Raw genomic sequence first — 24,272 nt, 5'->3', positions numbered from 1 at the left:
CAATGAAGAACTTGAATCTTAGTGCTCTGTAGCCAAGTCTTACAAACTTTGGAGGGGTGCTTAGGATCGTTATCCTGTTGGATGCTCCCTATAATTGGCATCTCTTCACTGGCATAAGGTAACATTACAGCTTTCAATACATCACGGTACATGAAGCGATCCATAATCCCATAAATTTTATGATTTGGCCCAAATCCTTGACCAGAAAAGCAACCCCAGACCATTACATTGCCACCTCCATGTTTAATTGTTCCTTTGAAATACTTAGGATTCAGTCTTTCTCCTTTTGGTCTGCGTACACGCCTTATTCCAGCGGAATTTTTTAAGTTGTATTTGGATTCGTCAGGGAACAGTACTGTGTTTCATTTTTGGACAATCCAGTCGATGTGGGCAAATTTGGCAAATTTAAGTCTAGCTTTCTTGTTCTTAGCTGATAGAAATGTTTTTTTAGCTGGTCGTCAGCTGAATAATCGGGCTTCTACTACTCTTCTACGGATTGTTCTTTTGCTAACGCATAATCTTAAACTTGTTCGTACTTGAATAGCTGATGCTGTAGAATATTTTTGTATTGCTCTTTTGATCAAGGAATCATAATATCGTATTTTTTTCGCGAACGACCTCCAGAATGCACCGGAGATTTTCGACCAGTCTTAAAAAATTTTGAAACGAGCCTGGAAATAACTGAACTGTTAATTGAATATTTTTTACTAAATTCATGTAGTAATAAGCCCGTCTTCCAGTCTTCAATAACTTTAATTTTAAATTTACTGGAGTACTTGTTCCTTGTCATTGTTTTTTTCACAATAAACTGTATAAAACTTAAATTTTGCACACTACGTCTTCCTATATTTTTATCTTTTGGAATTTTTAAGTCAATTCATTGTGATTCCCGATAATTCCCATTGCAAATATGCAGTACCGAGTCAAATTTTTAAACATCTTATAAAAGGGTGCTTTTGTTTTGTCCGTTGCGTTTTGAGTTTTTATATGATTTATCATTTTAAATTAATTTTTAATAAAATTATCTTTTACTAAATGAATATTAAATGAACATTAACAATATTAGTTAATAAAATATATACAAAATACATCCCAAAAAAGCAGTTTTTATCAAAAAAATTATGATTTGAAAAAATCCATTGAGGGGGTGCTTTAGTTATGGCCAATACTGTAATTTTCGATCCTATAAAGTATATATATTCTGGATCGTTATAGATAGCGGAGTCGATTAAGCCATGTTCGTCTGTCTGTTGAAATCAACTTTCCGAAGCCACCAAATAACTTAAGGTGTTTTCTTTTCTGGCATAAATGTACATTTTTTTTGCCTTTTTACCTTTCTTTGTGTTCTTTTCTGAAAAAAATGTAGTTTGGTCTTGTTCTTTTCTAATAATGTTACCCTAAAACCCTGAATATATGCTACATATTTTACCCTCAATTTTATCAAAGGGTTAGAAATGCACCACTTTTTATGTAAGCAAAAAATATAGTTTTATAATATTTCGAAGCTACATAAAAGAAAATTGCATAAATGGTAATGATTTTTGTTCTATTGTGATCGTTAAAAATGCAACACATTATGAGGGTATGGGTAACATTTAATAAATGGTACAAAATATATAGGCAACATTTTGTGTCAGAAAAGAAAACACCATTAGATACACGATTCATACATCAATATCTCCGGAATTCTTCCGGCTCGGTCCACAAATGGCTGAGATATAAGGAAAACCCCAAGATTTTTGACCTATTTTTGACCTATATCTAGATTACTAAGTCATTAATATAGACAATATGGATATCTAATGATAGATATTTCAAAGACCTTTACAACGACGTATATAAGACCGAAAAACCTGCCATTTGCGTCCGGAACGAAAACAACTTCAAGTAGGTTGTTTTCGGTGCTGTAGGAACGAAATTATTTTAATTATTTTTTTATTTGTGATTATTTTGAGTACATTTGTGTTTGATTTTTTTTTTAGTTTCCGTTGTATATTTATTTCTCTATGAGTTGCATATTAATCAAATTTTCTTCAATTCTACAACCCATTTTACATTACATACTACCTATTTTTTGGTTCAGTGTAGATATTTGCCAAAACTGAATGTGACCTTTGACCTACAATAATAAGCGTACATGAGATTTTAGGTGACCATTTAAAATTTTCATTATTTCTAAAGAATTAACTCTTTAATATCCTTTGTTCAAACGAAGTCTTCTAAAAAAGTTGACAATAATTATGATGATGACGAAGACGAACATTTTTTGTTTTTTTTTCGTTTTTGTTGTCGGCTTGAAGTCATGTTGTTGTACATGATAATGACTTTTATGTTGACAACAACATGCAACTAAAAATCCAAATGAAAGAAAGACACAAAGCTAAGAAGAAAAAAAAACAAAATAAACAACATTCCACCACTCTTTTTGCTTCAACGTCATTGCATTTAAAGTGCATTTCATGTTTATGCATTTTTCTACAATGTCTTTTGAATTTCATCTTTATTTTTCTAAATGTACTTTATTTTACAAAAACTGTCTACCAACAACCCTTGATATTTACATTTTGTCGCCCACCTTTTCGATGGTGTGGCAGAAGGGGGATGGATGTTAGCAGCGCAGAGCGGAGAATGTTGTTGGTGTATTCTCAAATAAGTATTATGTAGGTTTTTTGTTTTAAAGCAATGTTTTGTTAGGTTAGTTTCATAATTAAAACACGAGAATATCTTTAATAACGAAAACAGTTATTAATTTTAACAAGTTATGACTGAACATGAACTGTGTTTTTAATGTGTATCTTTAAGTTTATTAATGGAGTTTGTAAAAATGTTTGTTAAATCAAAATTGTCAAATTCATCAATTTATAAATTAATGACATCTTAAATCATCAAAAGCTTTGAAAACATTTCAGTTTTGTTAATTAGCACAAATTTGAAAACGAAACATTTTAAAAATTCAATGTATAGCATACAAACAGGGGCTTTAACATTTTCGAAATAACATATAAAATTCCGAACGATTTTATTTTATTTTCGAATTGATTTGAATTTCAAAATAACCCCTTAGTACTTTGGTATTTGTGTAAATTTGTAAGCTATCTAATTAATTTACTTAATAATTTTTTAATTCCATTTTAAATATTTTCGAAAATCAAGTACTTTACCAGTTGATGTCATCCATATAACCCCCTAATTAATAGCAATTTTCAAATGAAAATTCAACTATAACAATGTAATGCATCAAATAAATTAAATTATGATTTTCCGTTTAAAAGTACAATCATAGCAACCCACTAAGATAACATGATAAGAATTTATAAATAATAATAATAATTTATTTTAACGTATTAAAACAAAAAACTCTGCCACAAAAAATCCCTAGTCTAGGGAATTACATTTAAAACAAATTTAACTCACAAGCCTTTTGAGTTACATTGGAAATTTTTATCGAAAATAGTATGCATACATTTTGCTAATATATAACTGATGTATAGAAACTACATTTAGAAGAAACATAAAAGACAAACATCAATTATGGACTTACCTTTTACGATTAAAGAAGTTGCCTTGTAGAAAATTATTACGGGTATTTACTTCATCAGGCTGTAAATATATACAAAAAAAAAGTGAAATCTATTAATATTAGTAAACAAAAATCTATCTATATACATAAATATTTTTATTTTTTCTATAAAATAAATATAAATGAAATAAAGACATAAATTTACACCTCGTATTGTTTGTTGGCAGTCAGTCACAGGCAAACACATGCAAATATTTATGAGAATGCATAACGAAAAAATATATACATTTAACAGAAGTACAGTGGTCTGATAATACCTTCAAACTGATCAAATATTTGACGGCAAGTTTATGTCTTAACCAAATTTATGTCTTAACCATTACATCAAAGAATTCATTAAGAATTAATTCATAGGCTTAATTCATTAGAACGTATTGAATCCATTCTATATTGAATCATTATATCAAAGAATTAATTCATTAAGAATTAATTCAGAGGATTAATTTCTTAGTACGCATTGATTTCATTCCTTTGAGTATTCATTCTTAATTGAATCAAGTTTACTTTAATTTAAATCCATTACAAAATAGCTTAATCAAATTTATTGTGTGATTAAATTCTTCTTCAATTAAAATCTATTACAAAACAAATATAAATTGAATGAAGAAAAAATATTTTCATTCAATTTGTATTAGATTCGAACAATGTGAACACGTACTTTTCACCCCCATATACATAAACAGTTTATAAATTTATCAAAGGTTTATAAAACAAATTTGGTATGGAATAATGTTTGTTCTTCAAGTTTCTCCAACCCACATACACCTGCCTGTTCTTATTTACAAATAAAATATCTAAATTTGTACTGCATACTTTAGGGAGCATTTTTTATTACAGTTGACTGGACTCAAAATAAAAAAAATTTCCGAGTTTTTTTTTCTTTACAAACCATCTCCTGAAAATTTCGAATCGAATAAAAAAACAGCCAAAGCGCTGCAGCCGTTCTCACATGATGCCATTACATACATTGACCATTTCATTTTTATATATGGGGCATTTCATATCAAGTGAACCAACTTTTGAAATCGATGTCTTCCGATCGGGATGAAATTTGCACCAAGGTTAGCTCTATTGGATAGTAACTCAGACACAATTTTTCAACAACATCGGTCGAGAACTCTCTGAGTTATAGGGGGTAAAATTTTGACAATTTGGTCAAACAGGGGTTTTTTCTTATCCATGTAACTTATTACCTATTGTTCTTAGCAAAATGTGTCCCAAATAGTATAGATAGCTATTTCTTCGATCTTTCGAAAAAAAATATTTAAAAAAAAAATAAAAAATTTTTAATATTTTTTTTCCGAAATCAAAAACATTTTTGACTTTTTTTTTTAAATTTTTTCTCTTTTTTTTTTTTTTTTTTTTTTTCTTAAAATAAAGTTTAGATATTTTCCTTGAACACCTACTTGGTCGCTTAGTGGGATGCGAGTGGGATATCTATCAAAATAAATATTTTGTAACTCAAAACATAAAATTTTTGACTTTTTTTGCAAAATCAAAAACTTTGTTGACTTTTTTTTTTCAAAATGGACCCTTTTTTAATCTTTTTTTTTTAGGTCAAACAAAAGCTTAGATATTATCCTTGAAGACCCTTTTGGTCGCTTAGTGGGATGCGAGTGGGATATCTATCAAAATAAATATTTTTTAACTCAAGACTTACAATTTTTGACTTTTTTTTTTGCAAATACGATTTTTTTTCCAAATGGGCCCTTTTTTTAAATTTTTTTTTGTAGTCAAAAGAAAGCTTAGGTCCATTCCTTTAAGATATTTTTAGTCCCTTAGTGGGATGCGAGTGGGATATCTATCAAAATAAATATTTTGTAACGCAAGACATACAATTTTTTAATTTTTTTTTGCAAAATCAAAATTTTTTTCCAATATGGGCCCTTTTTTAATTTTTTTTTTTGCTCAAAAGAAAGCCTAGGTCCATTCCTTTAAGATATTTTTAGTCCCTTAGTGGGATGCGAGTGGGATATCTATCAAAATAAATGTTTTAACACAAAAATTGTATGTCTTGAGTTACAAAACATTTATTTTGATAGATATCCCACTCGTATCCCACTAAGGGACCTAAAATATCTTAAAGGAATGGACCTAAGCTTTCTTTTGACTAAAAAAAAATTTTTAAAAAAGGGCCCATTTTGAAAAAAAATTCGAATTTGCAAAAAAAAAGTCAATAATTGAATGTCTTGAGTTACAACATTTTTATTTTAATAGATATCCTACTCACATCTTCCTAAGTGACAAAATAGGTCTTAAAGGAAAAGACCTAAGCTTTCTTTTGAGCAAAAAAAAAATTAAAAAAAAAAGTCCCATATTGGAAAAAAATTTCGATTTTGCAAAAAAAAATTAAAAAATTGTATGTCTTGCGTTACAAAATATTTATTTTGATAGATATCCCACTCGCATCCCACTAAGGGACTAAAAATATCTTAAAGGAATGGACCTAGGCTTTCTTTTGAGCAAAAAAAAAAAAATTAAAAAAGGGCCCATATTGGAAAAAAATTTTGATTTTGCAAAAAAAAATTAAAAAATTGTATGTCTTGCGTTACAAAATATTTATTTTGATAGATATCCCACTCGCATCCCACTAAGGGACTAAAAATATCTTAAAGGAATGGACCTAGGCTTTCTTTTGAGCAAAAAAAAAAAAATTAAAAAATGGCCCATATTGGAAAAAAATTTTGATTTTGCAAAAAAAAATTAAAAAATTGTATGTCTTGCGTTACAAAATATTTATTTTGATAGATATCCTACTCGCATCCCACTAAGGGACTAAAAATATCTTAAAGGAATGGACCTAAGCTTTCTTTTGACTACAAAAAAAATTTAAAAAAAAGGGCCCATTTGGAAAAAAAATCGTATTTGCAAAAAAAAAAGTCAAAAATTGTAAGTCTTGAGTTAAAAAATATTTATTTTGATAGATATCCCACTCGCATCCCACTAAGCGACCAAAAGGGTCTTCAAGGATAATATCTAAGCTTTTGTTTGACCTAAAAAAAAAGATTAAAAAAGGGTCCATTTTGAAAAAAAAAAGTCAACAAAGTTTTTGATTTTGCAAAAAAAGTCAAAAATTTTATGTTTTGAGTTACAAAATATTTATTTTGATAGATATCCCACTCGCATCCCACTAAGCGACCAAGTAGGTGTTCAAGTAAAATATCTAAACTTTATTTTAAGAAAAAAAAAAAAATAAAAAAAAATAGCGTATTTTTAAAAAAAGTCAAAAAAGTTTTTGATTTCGGAAAAAAAATATTAAAAATTTTTTATTTTTTTTTTAAATATTTTTTTTCGAAAGATCGAAGAAATAGCTATCTATACTATTTGGAACACATTTTGCTAAGAACAATAGGTAATAAGTTACATGGATAAGAAAAAACCACTGTTTGACCAAATTGTCAAAATTTTACCCCCTATAACTCAGAGAGTTCTCGACCGATGTTGTTGAAAAATTGTGTCTGAGTTACTATCCAATAGAGCTAACCTTGGTGCAAATTTCATCCCGATCGGAAGACATCGATTTCAAAAGTTGGTTCACTTGACATGAAATCCCCCATATATCAGACATTTTAGGGCCGATTTTCCCAATTTAAATAGCAATCGACGTTGGAATATAGCGGATATATTAATATATCAATTATGTATTGGGTGTATGACTTAAAAATGTGTGATTTTTTCCCCAAATTTTTAGCTTTTATTTGGAAACATTTGTAAAATACAAATTTATTCAAAGTATTGGCCATTGACCTTTTCCCAACATTCTGGCAACACATGGATTCCAAACCAAAAGAACTGCTCATCTGTTGAAGCCATGAACAAATCAAGCCAATTTCGGATACTTTGTTCTGAAGCGTACCTAAAAAAAGCGTTCCGATTCGATCGAAACAAATAGTAGTCGGACGGAGCAAGGTGTGAACTATGGTTTTTAAGAGGTATTGGAACATGTGACCGAGCGTTGCCATAATGGAATATAACGGTTTCAAATCTGGCATGCTCGCTTCAAACGAATAAGTTGCGTTCGGTAAAGGTTCCCAGTGATGGTCATAATAGATAGAGCCCTTTTGCTTCCACCAAATACTAAGCATTACCTTAGGGCCATGGATATTTGGCTTTGGTGTCGATTGGGCTGGTTGGCCGGGCTTCACATACGATATCTTACGCTTCGGATTATCATAATGGATCCATTTTTCATCGCAAGTAATGATTCGGTGCAAAAATTATTTTCTTTTATAGCGTTCAAGTATTATTTCGGACATACAAAATTATCTTTCAAGGTCTCTCAGCTTCAATTTTCCAGTTTTTTGATGAATCCTGCTGATTGAGTTTGACAACAATCTTCATAGCGTTCATTTTTGGTCTTCAAAAAAAATAAAAAAAATATGTGAAAACGACAGAAAAAGTACATTGGTCTCATTCGATCTATAATTAAACAAAAAATTAGATTAAATTTCAAAAGTCAAATGTATCTTTTCTTGTCGTTTTCCAAACCGATTCCGATAATGATTGGATTCTATGACAACCCCGATTGAATGAAGAAAGAGTCATTCTAAATCAATAATATTCGAACTTTTCAAGTACAATATGCTTTCCACTAATTCCAATCAGGGGCATGGCATGTCTTATTGATTATTATATTTCTTGAAATTCACTAACACTTATTTAAAAGTACCACAGTACATTAAAACCTATTACTCTAACAGACAGATATGTCACAAAATATATGAATATACAAAAATACAAGTATATATACAAATATATACATTCTCATAGCAATAAATAAGTGTGCAAGAATGAAAAGAAAAAAGTGCTATAAATTTGCATACACATTTGCAGCAAATCAAATAGTTACGAAAGAATATTCTTTCTTTTTTTAATGTATGCACTGAGAAATAACAATAAAAAAATAATAAAAATACATTTAGAGTAAGTACTACCATGTAGCACAACAATTTGTTTATAATGAATTTTTCATTAGGGGTTTGTTGTCGGATATAAAAATATAAAAACACAACAGCAAAAAAACAAACAACAACAAAAAAATAAATAAAACAACTTTAAACACAAAACAGAAAATACAATTAAAATATTTGTACGTATTAACACGATATTATAAACTAATGTAGTTTTATGATTATTTTTTTACACAAACTACTATTATTGGAATAAAATCATAAAAATTGATAATGAAATATAGTAATAATACGGGGAATTTTTAAAATTATTTGTTTAAACAAAGATTTTAGTTGAAATATTTTTAAGAGAGTAGAGGGTGAGAGGTGGCTGGTATCTAAGTAAGAACAATTTATTCATAATAATTTATTAGCAATAGTTTATTTAAATACAGACTAGTAGCAAACAAAAAAGTTGGCAAATTAAGATAACATAGGAATACCCTAGAAATTTGAAGTGTTTGAAGTATTAATAGTGTGTGCCATATCTATATCTTTGTGGAAACAAAACTGAGAAAAATAACAATAATATCGATAGACATAGATATTGTATAAACTAACAATATGATGTTATTTTCTATGTTAATGTTATGCATTAGACAACTACCATTCATATGTTAGTAATTTAGAAAGTAATGACTGAGCTAATATTACTAGACTGTACTAACTCTGATTATGAGTTTTATATATCTATATCCAGTTCGGTAAAATCAGCTTACAAATGGCTGAGATATAACCAGTACAAACTCGATTTTTTACCTATTTTTTATCTATTTTTTTTTTACATAAAAAAAATTTTAAAAAATTTGTTTGCCATAAAATTTGTATCGGTAACAACATATAATATTTTTTTCGTCGGTGTTAGAATTGATTTTGTAAACCAACTTAAATGTTTAGGCATTTCATTAGATAACAAATTGGAATTTGATGGTCATATTGATTTGATATTCTGTAAAGTTTTAATGACATTGCGTAAGATATATTCTACAAATCTATATTTGCCTCTTCATATCAGATATAAGCTAGCTTATTCTCTTCTAATGCCTCAAATTTTGTATGGTCTTGAGGTTTTTTCTTGCACACTTGCTTCTAATCTTAATAAGTTAAAACTAATTGTAAACATGATTGTACGATTCGTCTATAATATTATAAGACGTGAACATATTTCAAATTATGTTTCAACTTTTTTGGGCAGCTCTTTTTCTAACTTTGTAAAAGTTCGCTCCTTGTTTCTATTTTATAAAATTATAAGAACGTGCAAACCGTTGCCACTATATAGAATTTTTACTTTTTGTCGTTCCACTAGAAATCCTCAAATTTTAATTCATAGAATCTCAAATTCATTCTATGAAAAATCTTTTGTTGTAAAAATTGCTCGTTGCTGGAATGTGTTGCCGTGTGAATTGCATATTTTTTCTCACTGTAATAATACCTTTAGGCTTAAATTGCTGGAACATTTTCAACAGAATGCTTCTTCAATAATTTTTACCTTTTACTCTTTACTAAATGTTTAACTACTTATCCATTTTTACTTTTATTTCTTGCAAATTGATTGCTTACCTCTAATAATGGACTGTTTGTTATCTTTTTTACTGCTATTTTTATTTTTCATTGTAAACTTATATTGCGGCTGGGGAGCCATTTAAAATACATATTGTTGTATTTTTTTTTCAATTTAAATTTTCTTTATTTCAGTTTAATTTTATGTTCATTTACTTTCCAAGTAAATACTTGCAACGAGAGAATAAAATCAAAATTTACAATATTACTCTCTTAAATTCTCAAAAATAGTAAAAAGTAAATGAACGCTTTTCCAGTAACAATTGTTTTATACACACAATTTTCTTATTTTGTTTCTTTTAAAATGTATAAATACTCACATTTTCTTCAATTTTATTGAAAATTCTTTTGTTTTGACATTTTTTCACCACAAAAATAAAATTTTAAATAAATAAAGAATAACACAAAACATATGAAATATAAGCTGCTAACTATTACGAGTTCAAAATAGAACTTGTAATAGTTTGCAACGAGAGAACACTCTTTAAAATTTATACGCTCTTGATTTTTTCTCTACTTGCAAGTTTTTTGAGTTAATGAACGCTTTTCCAGTAACAATTGTTACTAACTAGTAACAACTTTTAGTTATTGAACATAGCTGTATAGTCAGGAATTGTTACTTTGTAATATAATTTTAGGGCCTTTAAAGGCTTATATTACATAAATTGTGAATAAAAAATAAATAAAAACAAGTAAGAGTGCTATATTCGGCTGTGCCGAATCTTATATACCCTTCACCAAATTATACTTCAAAATTTTAAATATTTTAAGGTAAACAAAATTTAATTTTTTTTCCAGTTGTTTTTTTTTCATTGTTATTTTAAATTTTTAATTTTTTTTTTAAATTAAAATTTTTTTTTTAAATTTAAATTTTTTTTTGTTTTTTCAATTTTTTTTTTTGTGAAAAAAAAATTCGGGTTAAAATTTTTTTTTTCCGATTTTGACCCATTGTAGGTCCAACTTACTATGGTCTTATATACGTCGTTGCAAATGTCTTTGAAATATCTATCATTAGATATCCATATTGTCTATATGAATGTCTTAGTAATCCACATATAGGTCAAAAATAGGTCAAAAATCGAGGTTGTCTTGGTTTTTTCCTCATATCTTAGCCATTTGTGGACCGATTTTGCTGATTTTAAATAGCAAAATTCTCGAAAGCATGTCTGACAGAATTATTGAAGATTTGGATCCAGAAGATATCTGGGGTATTCAGAAAATTGATTTCAACAGACAGACAGACGGACATGTCTTAATCGACTCCGCTATCTATAAGGATCCAGAATATATATACTTTATAGGGTCGGAAATGAAAAATGTAGAAATTACAAACGGAATGACAAACTTATATATACCCTTCTCACGAAGGTGAAGGGTATAAAAAATAAAAAAAAGAAAAAAAAATTTAAAATTTGTAAAAAAAATTTTAAAATTTGTAAAAAAAATTTTTTTAAAAATGTTTAAATATTTAAAAATTATTATTTTAGAGTATGCAGCAGAATATAGAATACAGCAGTTAGATACGGTCTATGCGGGGCCAGAATGACACCTGTTTTACATCACTAAATCTCCAGTATTCATATGCAGTCCTATCCAGTATCCAGCAGAACTTTTCCCATTATTCAGTCTTAAAAATGGGAAAAGGGAAAAAAACTTCCGCGGATTTTTTTATTCATGATTGGGCTGATGATATCTTGTTGCCGCAGAATTGATGTCATATGTACGAATATTGTTCAATGATATAAAGTACGATCTGCGATAAAAAAAAAACGGTTTCCCTGATTATATAGTAGACAACTTTCATTTGATAAATTCTGATAGGAACCCTCAATTTTTACATCCACTTTTTCAATCCGCAATATTTGAAAGATCATTCCAGATAAGATTATCAAAAATATGGAATACGTTACTAAGATGTTTCTCATTTTCGCCTTATGCCTTTCGGAGGAAACTAATGAATTATGTAGTTACACATGATTTATAATTTTTCATGCATTAACATGACCCTAGATTCCCTGACCGGTAGAACCTGTTTCCTCATGAAGATGATATTCGAAGAAATTTTGACACTGCAGCTTAGTAATTAATCAATGATCGACCAATAACTCAAGTCTTGTAAATTACAATAGTTTCTTTTATTTTCTTGAAGTATTCTTATAAACTGTAGAATTTTAGCTAGACTTGCTCCATTTGCAAGTGTAGTTTACCATGAAGACAAGATATTTTTTAGCTAATTGTAGTATTTTTTCTAGACTTGCTACTTGGTTTTCAAGAATATCTTATGAATTTGAACAAACAAATTGTTGTGGTATTGCAAACTGAAGTATTTTTGCTAGACTTGTACATTCATGCTGTTCTTATATTTGACAAATAAGTAATCACTATTTTAAACAAATGTTTATTTTATCTTAAATTAATTTTGTAAAATCGAACAGAGTAGATAACATTCTACTGTGACCTTTTAAAAATAAATATTTGTTCAATGGCATGCTAAATATCGATAAAGAAATGCTATTTAATATCTTCAGAACTATTTTTAGAAAACAATTTAGAACCAACACAACAAAGATTTGTTTTTATTCAATTTCTCGGAAACTGTTTTGAGCAAAAACTCCTTCAATTATAGGAAAGACGAACGATCTTACGATACTTTTTTATTCTAATTAATTTGGACTATTGTCTAATATCTTTGTTTTACAATCACCCTATTTAAATTCAATTAATTTATTTTGAAATATTTACTCACAAACAAACAATTAACTCTTCTTAATTAATAAATCGTTTAAATATACCATGCCTTGCTTTAATTTCATTATAAATTTTGTGTTTACCTTTTCATTTTTACGCATTTTAGATAAATTTATTTTTTTGTTTTTAAATTATTTTCCAATACACCATAATAATAAAAATGTTGTTTATATTTAAGTACGTACAAGTGACTCATAACAACATTCTTAAGAATATTTTTTCTTTTAAATGCAAATAAAACAATCAAACAGTAATATTTGCAAATTCAACACGTTTTGATAAAAGAAAACTATGAAACAAACCACAAAAACTTTAAAAATTAAAAAAAAAATTGTTGTTTAAATATGCCGCGATAAATACATGTCACTGGCACAAATATTTAAATGAAACTAAACAAGAAAAAAATAACAAATTTAAAAATGCTGGCCCTTGCTGATGATGGAAGAATGTGAGAAAACTAAAAATTGATGACAAATCAGAAAGAACAAAAAATTCCCCTCTTTAACGAGTAATAAAAATAGTGATAGGCTGTTTACACAGCATTAAAAATTTATAAAATAATAGCTACATATACGTATTAACAATAACGTGTGCAAGTTCTAAAATACTTACATTATTTATAGGATTTTGATGATGTAGTGAAGGACTGGTTGATAGGGAATCTCCGCCTCCACCACTAGCGCCTGTGCCATTGTTAGCATTAGAAGAACCTAATGAGGAACTACCAATACCTACATTGCCGCCACCACCTCCTCCGCCACTTCCTGTATTTGTGGCTGACGTATTAGTGGTATTTGTTGTATGAAACGATTGAAATATGTCATCAATACATTCATCGCCAGCATTAAAACGCACAGTTATGGGCACTGTAGTTTGGGTGGAGGAGGTTTGACCTGCCGTGGGCTTATTTGTGCTGGGCGATGAGGCGTTATTAGTCGATGAAGTTGAAGAACCTTAAATAATAGCGAAAGAAAATGTTTTAGTAAATGTCAAGCAAGTTTTTATTTTAGGAAATGTTTTTGTTTTATAAATAGTTATATGTAATTATAAATTTTAATAATAATCATGATACAACCATTAGAAAGTAGAATCACTTGAGAGAGAGTTTAAAATGATTTGCCTTGTTACGTCAAATAATAGAAAACTAAAATCAAGAAATCCAAAAATAAGAATAATAACAAATGAAAATTGAGAAATATTTTGTTTCTTCAGCTCAACACCGCAGGTTGCACTCCATTCTTTAATTTTATTTTCAGGACATTTTATAAATCTTACGAGATTTTTTTCAAATGAACATTTACACAAACAACATTTAACACGCATGTTTCTCCTTATATTTTTAAATTGAATTTAAATTATTTTTCAATTTAGTTAATTTTTTGATGTTTCATTTCAATTGTACTTTTATTTTTTATTTTATATTAGTCTGACAATTCAAGGCATGTATAATTGAGAACGTATTTTGTAGTGATTCTACCTTTTATTGTTATATTATGAATAATAATAAAAATGGTTTAGTTCTCATATCTATTTTTAATTTTGTATAACATTTATGTATGTTTGCTTATTTTCAGAAACTATCAGAAGAATTAGAATGTTTGAAATCCTAAGCCAGATTTTTTGTAAGTACTACAGTAGATTTATTGCAATATGTAAAATAATTTCATTCTGTTATGACTCAGATTAGAATGGCGTGATTTTTAATTCTTTGTATTAGGAATTCCGATTTAATGTAACACCTGATATAATGGTAAAATTCTATTGGGTTTATGACTTAAAAATGAGGGATTTACAATAGATGACATATCTTTTGAGTGCGGTTTTTTTTTAATAACATATATGTTATTTTGAAGGGTACATATCTGTCATTTATTCTAACTTAGTTATTGGCCAAGCTTTTTTTGTACTAACAAAGCGTCATATGTGGGAAGTTTTGCTTTACTTTTTTAACTTGAAAAAAAGTGCCGCTGAAGCACACCGATTGCTCACCGAAGCTTATGGTGAATGAGTTCCATCGGTTTCAACGTACGAGAAATGGTTTGTGTGGTTCAGAAGTGGTGATTTTGACACGGAAGATGAAGACCAAGAATTGGTGGATTACTCCATGAAGATTATTGTCAAACTCATGTACGTAATGATGTTTGAACGCTATAAAAGAAAATCATTTTTGCAATGAAAATGGATCCATTACAATAACCCGAAGCGTAAGAGATCGTATGTGAAGCCTGGCCAACCAGCAAAGCTCTGTGGGAGCAAAATGGTTCTATCTAGTATGAGCTGCAGAAATCTGGCCAGACCAGCACGAGGAACCTGCAACGAACGCAACTGATTCGTTTGGATCAGTTTTAATATGCGGCCTGACATGAAACCGTAGTATTCCATCATGAAAACACAAAACACTGTTAAAAAGTATTTAGAAGGAAGTGATTGGTATGTTTTGCCTGACCCGCTTTATAGTCCAGACCGTGCCCCGTCCGACTACTATTTGTCTCAATCGATGCAAAAGAACTATCTCTCTGACATACGATTCACATTGGAACAGAGTATGTGATAGCAGTTTTTTTAGGCTCAGAATCCTTATGTTGCCAGAAGGCTGAGAAAAGGTCATATCTAACAATGGTCAATACTTTGAATAAATTTATATTGTACAAATGTTTCAAAATAATAGCTAAAACTTTGAAAAAATCTCGCATTTTTAAGTCATGCACCCAATAGTACATATTCTTAATGAAATCCTATAGACCAAATCTTAAATTTTTGGAATTTATTTAACAAAATTTTTTAAAGATTGAAATTGGAGTTTTAACAAGTAACCTATACAACCTTCACATAAGTTTAGTTTAAGATAAAGATTAAAAGCTATTTTTGTTAAAAAAAAAAAATTCGATGAACAAAAATTTTTTGGTAAAAAAATGCGGTTTGAAATTTTTCCCGCTTTTGACCCATTTTCGGTATGAATTTTTATGGCGTTATATAAGTCGTTGGAAAGGTCTTTGATTGATACCCATACTGTTTATGTTAATGACTTAGAAATCCAGATACAGATCAAACAAAAATTCGGGTTAACATTTTTCCCGATTTTGACCCATTTTCGGTCTGAATTTTTATGGCGTTATATAAGTGTTTGGAAAGGTCTTTGATTGATACCCATATTGTTTATGTTAATAACTTAGAAATCCAGATATAGATCAAAAATAGGTCCATAGTATGTAAAATATCGAGGTAGGAATGAATTGTTTGCTTATATCTCAGCCAATTGCAAAACAATTTTCCAGAATTTAAATAGCGAACCAGGACATAGCGGATATGTAGTTTATTTGGGGGCTTCAAAATGTTGATTTCAACAGACAGACGAACATGGTTATATAGACTCCGCTATGTACAACGATCCAGAATATATATACTTTATGAGGTCGCAAATGAAAAATGTAGAAATTACAATAAAATTTTAATACAATGTAGAAATTACAAATGTAATGAAATTACTAATAGTGAAGTGTACAAAATTACCTTCATTTGCCGAAGATGGGATTTTTTAAATATCAAAAATTAAAAAAAAAATTGTATATTTCAATATTTCAAATATTTAAAAATTTGAGATGATATTTGACTCAAAATTAACCCTTTAATAAATAACACAATGATACAAAAGAGAACGAAAAAATATGCAGGGGTTATCATGCAGCAATTCTAACTTGTTGGAGTCCACAGGGTATGGAAATACTTTTAGTTTTTTAAAAAATATGCAGCTTAAAAAAATTAAACGTACATTTTGTTGTTGCATTTATTATTCAAATAACACACAATGATTGGGAGAATCTATATAAATTTGAGTAGAAAATATTGAAAAGTCAACCACTAATCTATGCCTCATGGTCTAACTCAACCCAATTAATATACAAATTTTAAATTAATCATAATTTACAATAACTCTGAATTATTAATAAGAAACACAATTAAATCAGTACTTACTTTTTGATATTTTTAAAGAATCCATTTTGTAGTCTGTTGTTTATGATTGTATGTATAAAAAAAGGAAATTTTTCTATTGCTTGTTTTTCTGCAGCTCCTCAGTTTATGTGTTAGTTCTCTAGTTGTATGTATTACGGAACAAGTAACAACTGTTTGTTTGTCTTAATTTTCAGCTCTTGTTTTCAAAATTCGTTTTTTTTTGGGCTATTATTAAAAACAATTGTAGCGTCAACAAACTGACACCGCCACCTCCGCCTCGTTCTCTTGTTTCTTAGCTTGTCTTCTTAGTTGGGTAGTTGACAATTTCTTATGCTTGGGTATGTTCTTTATTTTTTAGCTTCTTCCCAATAATGTTTTTGTTGTTTATTAATGTTGCTCACTTTTTGTCTGTTCTGTTGCCCTAATTTTAGAACGTCACATTTTGTGTTGTTTCATTGTTGTTGTCATGAGAGTATACCCCAATGCCGGAGTAGTTTTTTGTAGTAGCCAGAGTAGCACCAGCACCAGTGATCGTTGTTTATTTGTTTGTAGTTTTTTTTTTTTATTATTTTTTGTTTAACAAAATAAAAACCGTGTCGAAATATGCATCATCGAGCAAAAAATAAAATAAATCATAAAAATTTAGCAGCAACGGCATAAATAGCAAACACATCATCAGCAGCAATAGTGGCAGCAGCATAAAATAAAGTGTGGTCAAATTGTTTTAAGTGGCAGTAGCAGTTCAGGTGGTATCATCATTTCCAAGGCAAAACACAATGAATGGTTAAAATTTGTAAAGAAAACAAAAGAAAAGAAAAAAGAAGAGAAATAAATTTAATATGAAATGGATTTAATATAATGCATTGTTATTGAAGTGGAAAAAGTGCTATTATTATTGTTTATTATTGTTATTATACTCAGATGGGAGTTGTGTTTTCAATGACATTTTAAAGCTTTGTAGAAAAAATTGTTTTATGTTTTTAGGAAAATAATTTGATTCGGTTAGATATTGTTGCAAAAATTCAAGTCTGTAATATAAACACAAAGAATGGTCACATATTTGCCTAAATGTGGTCATATAAATAGGACACTTTAGAGGCTTAGAATAAAATCATAATTTCTAGCTAAACTAGAATAAAAAAATCAAATTTAGTTTTTAATTAAGGAAGTGCTTAAAAGTTTAAACATACATAATCTTTATTTCAAGGAAACTACAACATCATATGCACGGATAAAAATATATACGAGGGTGGGACATACAGTCCTTGCCTTTTTGAATGAAACACAGATTTTGGATACAAAATTATTTAATTTTTCAACATAGTCTCCTTTGAGCTCTATGGACTTCATTCAATGTTTCTCCAATTTTGTTAACCCTTTCAAAAAATTAAATTTGAGATGTTTTCATCGTTAGAGTAAAATCTCTTCCGCCTAGACATTTCTTCAGTGTTGGAATAGGGCGTAAGAGGGAGCATTTCGTAGCCTAATTCATGGATTTTTGCCATGGAAACTACACATGTGTGTACCCGATTGTGAGCAAACGCGGCAGCCATCTTGCGGAAAGTGATCATTCGAAATTGAAATCTATGGCATCCACAATCTCTTACACTTTCACTCTCCGATCGGCCAACACCATGTTTCGAGTGTAGAGACCTCAAATGGGCGTCCCTAACGTTCGGCATTTTCCGTCTTTGTACGGCCACAGCGAAATTCAGTAAACCACTTTTTTACCATTGAAATTTGGTGCAGAGTTTTCATAGCATTTATTAAGTTTTACCTTTATTTTGCTTAATGAGTAGACGAAATTCACTTTTTTCCAATTTCTCCTCAAGTCACGATATAGTCTGTTACAGATTATACAGATATGAATCAGCTGGTTCCAGTAGTATAGCAATAGAAAATAAACAAAAGAAAATGTTAAACTGGTTTTGATTTGGAAAGAGGGACAATTATATATCACACTCGTTGCCAATTGAAAATTGTATTTTTTCGGTTCGCATTAATTTTTCATTTGTTTCATATCTGTATAATCTGTTTAGTCTGCTATCAAACGCGAACTAAATGACGAAACTTGTTGAAATTTGTATTTTTAATTAGAGTGCTTTATTGGACCGAATCTTATTTCACCAAAGTATACTTCAAGAAAAATATTAAAAACGATTTTTAGAGAAAAATATTGTTTATTCGGAATGACAATCGGGAAAAATATTTTGTAATACAAATTTTTTCACCTATTTTTTTTAAACAAATACATTTTTAATAAGAATGGATTTACAGAATGAATAATAGCTGAAGTTTTTTAATTCCGAATTAAGATTTTTGTGAATTAAGCCCAAAATTAATTATTTTAAAGCTCTGCAATTCAATTAGATTCTTGTTTTGAAGTGGCCTGCCCAATCGCCAGATCTAAAATTTTGCTTTACTTTAATTTGAAAAAAGTGCCGCTGCAGCACACCGATTGCTCAACAAAGCATATGGTGAATCGGTAATCGGATTCAACGTGCAGGATGAATGTTTTGTGTGGTTCAGAAGTGGCAATTTTGACATGGAAGACAAAGATCGCCCAGGCCACCAAAAAAGTTTGAAGACCAAGAATTGGAGGCAGTATTCAACAAGAACTTGTACAATCATTGGGAGCTACTCAAGCAGCAAATTCAAAACGTTTACAAGCAGCAGAATTCATAACAACCCGAAGCGTAAGTGATCGTACGTGAAGCTCGGCCAATCTGCCAAATCGACACCAAATATCCATGGCAATAGGTAATGCTCTTTATTTGGTGGTTCCAAAAGCGTCCTATCTATTATGAGCTGCTGAAATCTAACCAGTCCATAACAGGGAACCTGTATTGACCGCAATTGATTCGTTTGAAGCGAGCATTGGCTGAAAAACGGTCAGAATATGCGACCAGACATGAAACCGTAATATTCCATCATGATAACGCTCGTCCAAAGTATTTACAATGATGTGGTTGGCAAATTTTGCCTTACCCGCTTCACTTTGGAACAGAGTATTCGATATTGGATTGATTCGATCTTGACCTGAAAAACTGACCAGTTCTTTTGGCTCAGAATCCATATGTATGTTGCCAGAAAGATGGGAAAAGGTCATAGCTAACAATGGCCAATACTTTGAATAAATTTATATTCTACAAATGTTTTTAAATAAAAGCTAAAAATTTTAAAAAATTACGCATTTTTAAGTCATACATCCGATATAAGTAACTAAAAGTAGATTGTAATAAAATATCACTAATACAAATATAAGAATTTGTTTTGGATATTTGAAAAAGTTTTCATTGTATTGTATATTTTTGAACCAATTGTAAAATTTTACAATATATTTTATTTATAAAGCTGTTTTGTAATAATTTTTACTGTAGCATTTTGCTATTATAAATTTTTTTTAAAAAGACAATTATAATTTCAGATAATATTAGCAAAAATCTTATAACTTAATACATTTAAATCAAACATCTATGAATGTATTTTACACATACTAATTAAAATCAAAATTCTTAGCCCCAAATCTCTGCAATTTAAGTTTTATTTCATTTAAAACAAAAACGTTTTGCCGTAGTAAAGCAAACAAAATTTAACCTAATTACAATAGATGATAAAAACCCTACTATTTTTAAACTAAAACTAGAGTAAAACTAAACAACAAAAAACAGAAGATTTCAAAAAAAAAAATTAAAACCCAAAAAGACTAAACAAAACATAAAAGAGAATCACATGTTATCACATGAATGGCAAAAGCAACCAACAAACGACCTAATAACTGGGATAACTATGTATATAAGAGTGTGAGTTTATATACATTCAAAAATATATATAGATGTACAGATGTATATTACTAGGTTACTTTTTGACACCACACCGCCATACCACCCATGCAGGCTTTTCGAAAAATTCTCTGTTGTACGCACCACAGAGCATAAAAAGCTAACCTAAAATAATATTGCATATTTCAGCAATTTCCAAACAGCTCTCACACAACACGCATTGCTCTGCACTAGATGCTGGCAAAACTCGACTTTACTTTATCTACTTGCACAAGTAGCAAAAACTTAAAAGAAAAATAGACAAAATCCATTATTTAAAAAATTAAAAAAAAATCTGGAAATTACACAAAAATTGAAGACAAATTATTTGTTGACACTTGCTTTGTTGTTTGAATTTCAAATACTTGATTAAATTTGCTAAAATGTCAGGCTTTTATATCCTGGTACCTAAAGTTTTAGAAAAAACTATCCTACTGCTACAAAAGAATGTGTAATAAAAGAAAAGGAATAAAATAGAAAACTGCAAATAATAATCATTTTGTTATTAAAAGTCATACTTTTTTGTCATTCCACAACCAGAAAAAATAAAATAAGCAAATCTAAAATGCACTGTATTGAATTTTATTATGTCTGCTTTTGAAAAACTGGGCCATGCGCGCTCTATTATTATAAATTTTGTGGATGGATGGATGGTTGGTTGGGTTGACTGGTTGGTTGGTTGGTTGGTCTATTTTCTTGTTTACCTCAACTATTACGTTTGAGTACACATCGTCATCATAATCATCATCTGTGTCTGTATCATTCATACACAACGTCACCACCAACCATCATCACAATCACAATCAAGTTGTTTAATTTTATCATTGTCAGTAAGTCGTTTTGTAATTTTGTTGTTGCACACAAAATAATGCTCCAATTTCTTTTATTTTATTGTTTTGGGGGGAGTAGGGTTATACAAATACATATGATCTGTACTATTACTTTTTTTTACTGTTGGATACTTTAGTGTTTGTTTATGTAAGTATTTGGTGTTACTTTAGTGTTATTAACTGCTGTTTTAGTTGCCAGCCTGCCTGCTCGCTTGTCAAAGTAACTTTTCAATGAACACAATTTGTAAAAATAACAACAAATCAGTTGAAAAAAAATATAACAATTGTCTGACAGTCGTTTGCAGCAATAGTTTTTAAATAAATAAAGAGCTTTTAAGTAATTCATTGCTGGGGAAAAAAATGGGTGTAGTTACCCTATTTGCTGAACTTTTTCTGCACTTTGACAATTGTGCCCAACTAAATGTTGTTATTGAATTAAATTTTAAGTTTTAAACCTACAACTTAAATTTTTCATTATATATTAAAAAATAATGCACTTTAAATACTTTCGTTTGGAAATATTCATATTTTAATAGATAGACCAATAATGTAAATATGCATTAATTAGGATGGCATTTATTTTGCAATACTGCGGCTTTACCAGATTTCTATATCCCATTATAAATTGATACCAAAAAAAAATCGTAAAATTTCATGCGTATCTCAAATCCAAAAATTTACATTTTCAAACATTTTCAAAAATTTTTAAACGAAATTTAAAAAAAATAATCTATTCTAATAAGCACTAAATAATGATGGAAAAATAGTAATAGTAAATTAGAAAATAAGCTAAACAATGAATTTTTAAGAAATAATTTTAACAAATAAGTGACCATAAACTAAATTTTCGCGAAATCTGTCAATTTCAAATCGGTCTCCACACTAACCCATTATATTGTGAGTATGACTTTCTGTTTTTAATAACTTACATATATGTAATTTTGAAGGATACATATCTGTCATTTATTATCACTTAAATATTGAATGAAAAATGGATCCATTACGATAACCCGACGCCTAGGAGATCGTATGTGAAACCCGGCCAACCAACCGAATCGACATCAAAGCCAAGTATCCATGGCGCTGTATTTGGTGGGAGCAAAAGGCTGAGCTGCTGAAATCTGACCAGACCATCACAGGGAACCTGTACCGAATGCAACTGATTCGTTTGAAAGCGTAATATTCCACCATGACACCGATCGGCCACATGTTGCAAAACCTCTTAAAAAATGTTTAGAATGAAGTGGTTGGGAAGTTTTGCCTCTCCCGCTTTATAGACCAGACCATGCCCCGTCCGACTACTATTGGTTTCGACCGCTGCAGAACGCTCTCTCTGGGATACGCTTCACTTTGGAAAAAAGTGTCCGATATTGGCTTGATTCGTTCTTGAAAGATGATCAGTTCTTTTGGCTCGGCATCCATATGTTGCCAGAAAGATGGGAAAACGTCATTGCTAACAATGGCCAATACTTTGAATAAATTTGTATTGTACAAATGTTTCAAAATAAAAGCTAAAAATTTGCATTTTTAAGTCTATTGGCACAACCCCATTCAGATATTATTACAAGATCTTGGTTAAGCTTATCATTCAAGTTTCTTTGCCAATCTCCCACAAGCTGGGTTTATAATTGAATAAATATGAATGGTAAAAGTTACTGTCATCTGCAAAAGAATAGATATGGTTGGAATTTTGACGCAGAAGGTCGTTTAGAAAGATAAGAAATAGAGTAGGAGAAAGGTACCCCTAACTCAATTGTCAAAAACCTAAGTGGTGAAAAAAGTACAAAAAAAACTATGAAGAAACAACACTCGTACATGGGATTATGTATTTTGAGTAATTTTTTTTGTTTGATTCTTTTTCTAGTTTCTAGATTGTTTTTAACATTATCCGATAGAAAATAAAGGCCACCCTAGTATGCATATATGAATTAAATGGGTTGCAAACAAATTGTCGTGGGAACGATATTGTTTTTTATACAATATGCTCGATTTGAGTAATTTATGTACAAATCAAACAAATTTCATGTTGTCACATAATGTAAATTAATCACTCTTGTATTCTATATTGTCATAATATTGTAAATTTAAATGTTTCAGCCTAACAGAAAAAGCTTTAAAGTCGATGTATAATCCATAAAGTAGACTATTGTTTTCAAACAATATTTAAAGTGTGGTTATATTATTTTAAGATAAGCTTTTTGTTTTGAAACTGTTTGTATTTTATGTTTAAATTTGTTTAGTTTTTTTGTTATTGAAAAATATTTTATATTAAGGGTAGTCATTTCAAAAAAGGCAAAATTACACTCTGATTTTTGTTCAGTTTTACACAACAAAAACCTAAACAAAATTCCACAAAAAAATACAACTTTTTTTGGGATTTTTTTCTTGTGTAAAAGTGTAAATCAGAGTGTAATTTTCCATTTATTTTAAATGAATACCCTCTTTATTTTAATGCTTCTTATCTAAAAAATGTTGAAGTAGTTCATAGAGAATGTCATTTTCACGACTTCTTAAATAGTACATTACAATTCTCTCTAAATGCCTTTAAAAATTAGAATAAATTCGTCAAAACAGTTTTTAAATATAATCCGGGAAATCAAATATTTAAATTTTATTTGAAATTTAAATAAATAAAGCGTGTTTTTTTTTCATTTTCAATATTTTTATTTTTAATAAATGATTACATACTTTTAAATATTCACCACAAACTTTGTAAACACACTTATATCAAATTTCCCAATTTCTCGTTTTATTTTGATTTTTTAACTTTTTTTTTCTTAACAACTATCTATTATTTCTCTTTATTAGAAACATGTGGGAGAGTATACTTGTA

At 29.2% G+C, this 24,272-nt stretch overlaps 1 protein-coding gene across 7 annotated transcripts in view; it reads right to left on the bottom strand.

The window, feature by feature from the left end:
- The window catches only part of LOC135955791 (translational regulator orb2-like), an 80,311-nt gene that overhangs the window by 49,357 nt on the left and 6,682 nt on the right, over positions 1 to 24,272 (bottom strand). For 5 of the 7 annotated variants that reach the window (XM_065506155.1, XM_065506153.1, XM_065506154.1 and 2 more), the window contains 3 exons: positions 16,810 to 17,209; positions 13,450 to 13,790; positions 3,542 to 3,600 (listed from right to left, as the gene is read on the bottom strand). In XM_065506155.1, the coding sequence (XP_065362227.1) occupies positions 3,542 to 3,600; positions 13,450 to 13,790; positions 16,810 to 16,834 (425 nt within the window). In that variant the 5' untranslated portion in view covers positions 16,835 to 17,209. The remainder of the gene's footprint in view (positions 1 to 3,541; positions 3,601 to 13,449; positions 13,791 to 16,809; positions 17,210 to 24,272) is intronic. The other 2 variants (XM_065506156.1, XM_065506152.1) reach the window with 1 other exon arrangement.

This window comes from Calliphora vicina, chromosome 3 (assembly GCF_958450345.1).
Source record: "Calliphora vicina chromosome 3, idCalVici1.1, whole genome shotgun sequence".
Lineage (NCBI taxonomy): Eukaryota > Metazoa > Arthropoda > Insecta > Diptera > Calliphoridae > Calliphora > Calliphora vicina.
This window is presented reverse-complemented; position numbering and strand designations above follow the sequence as displayed.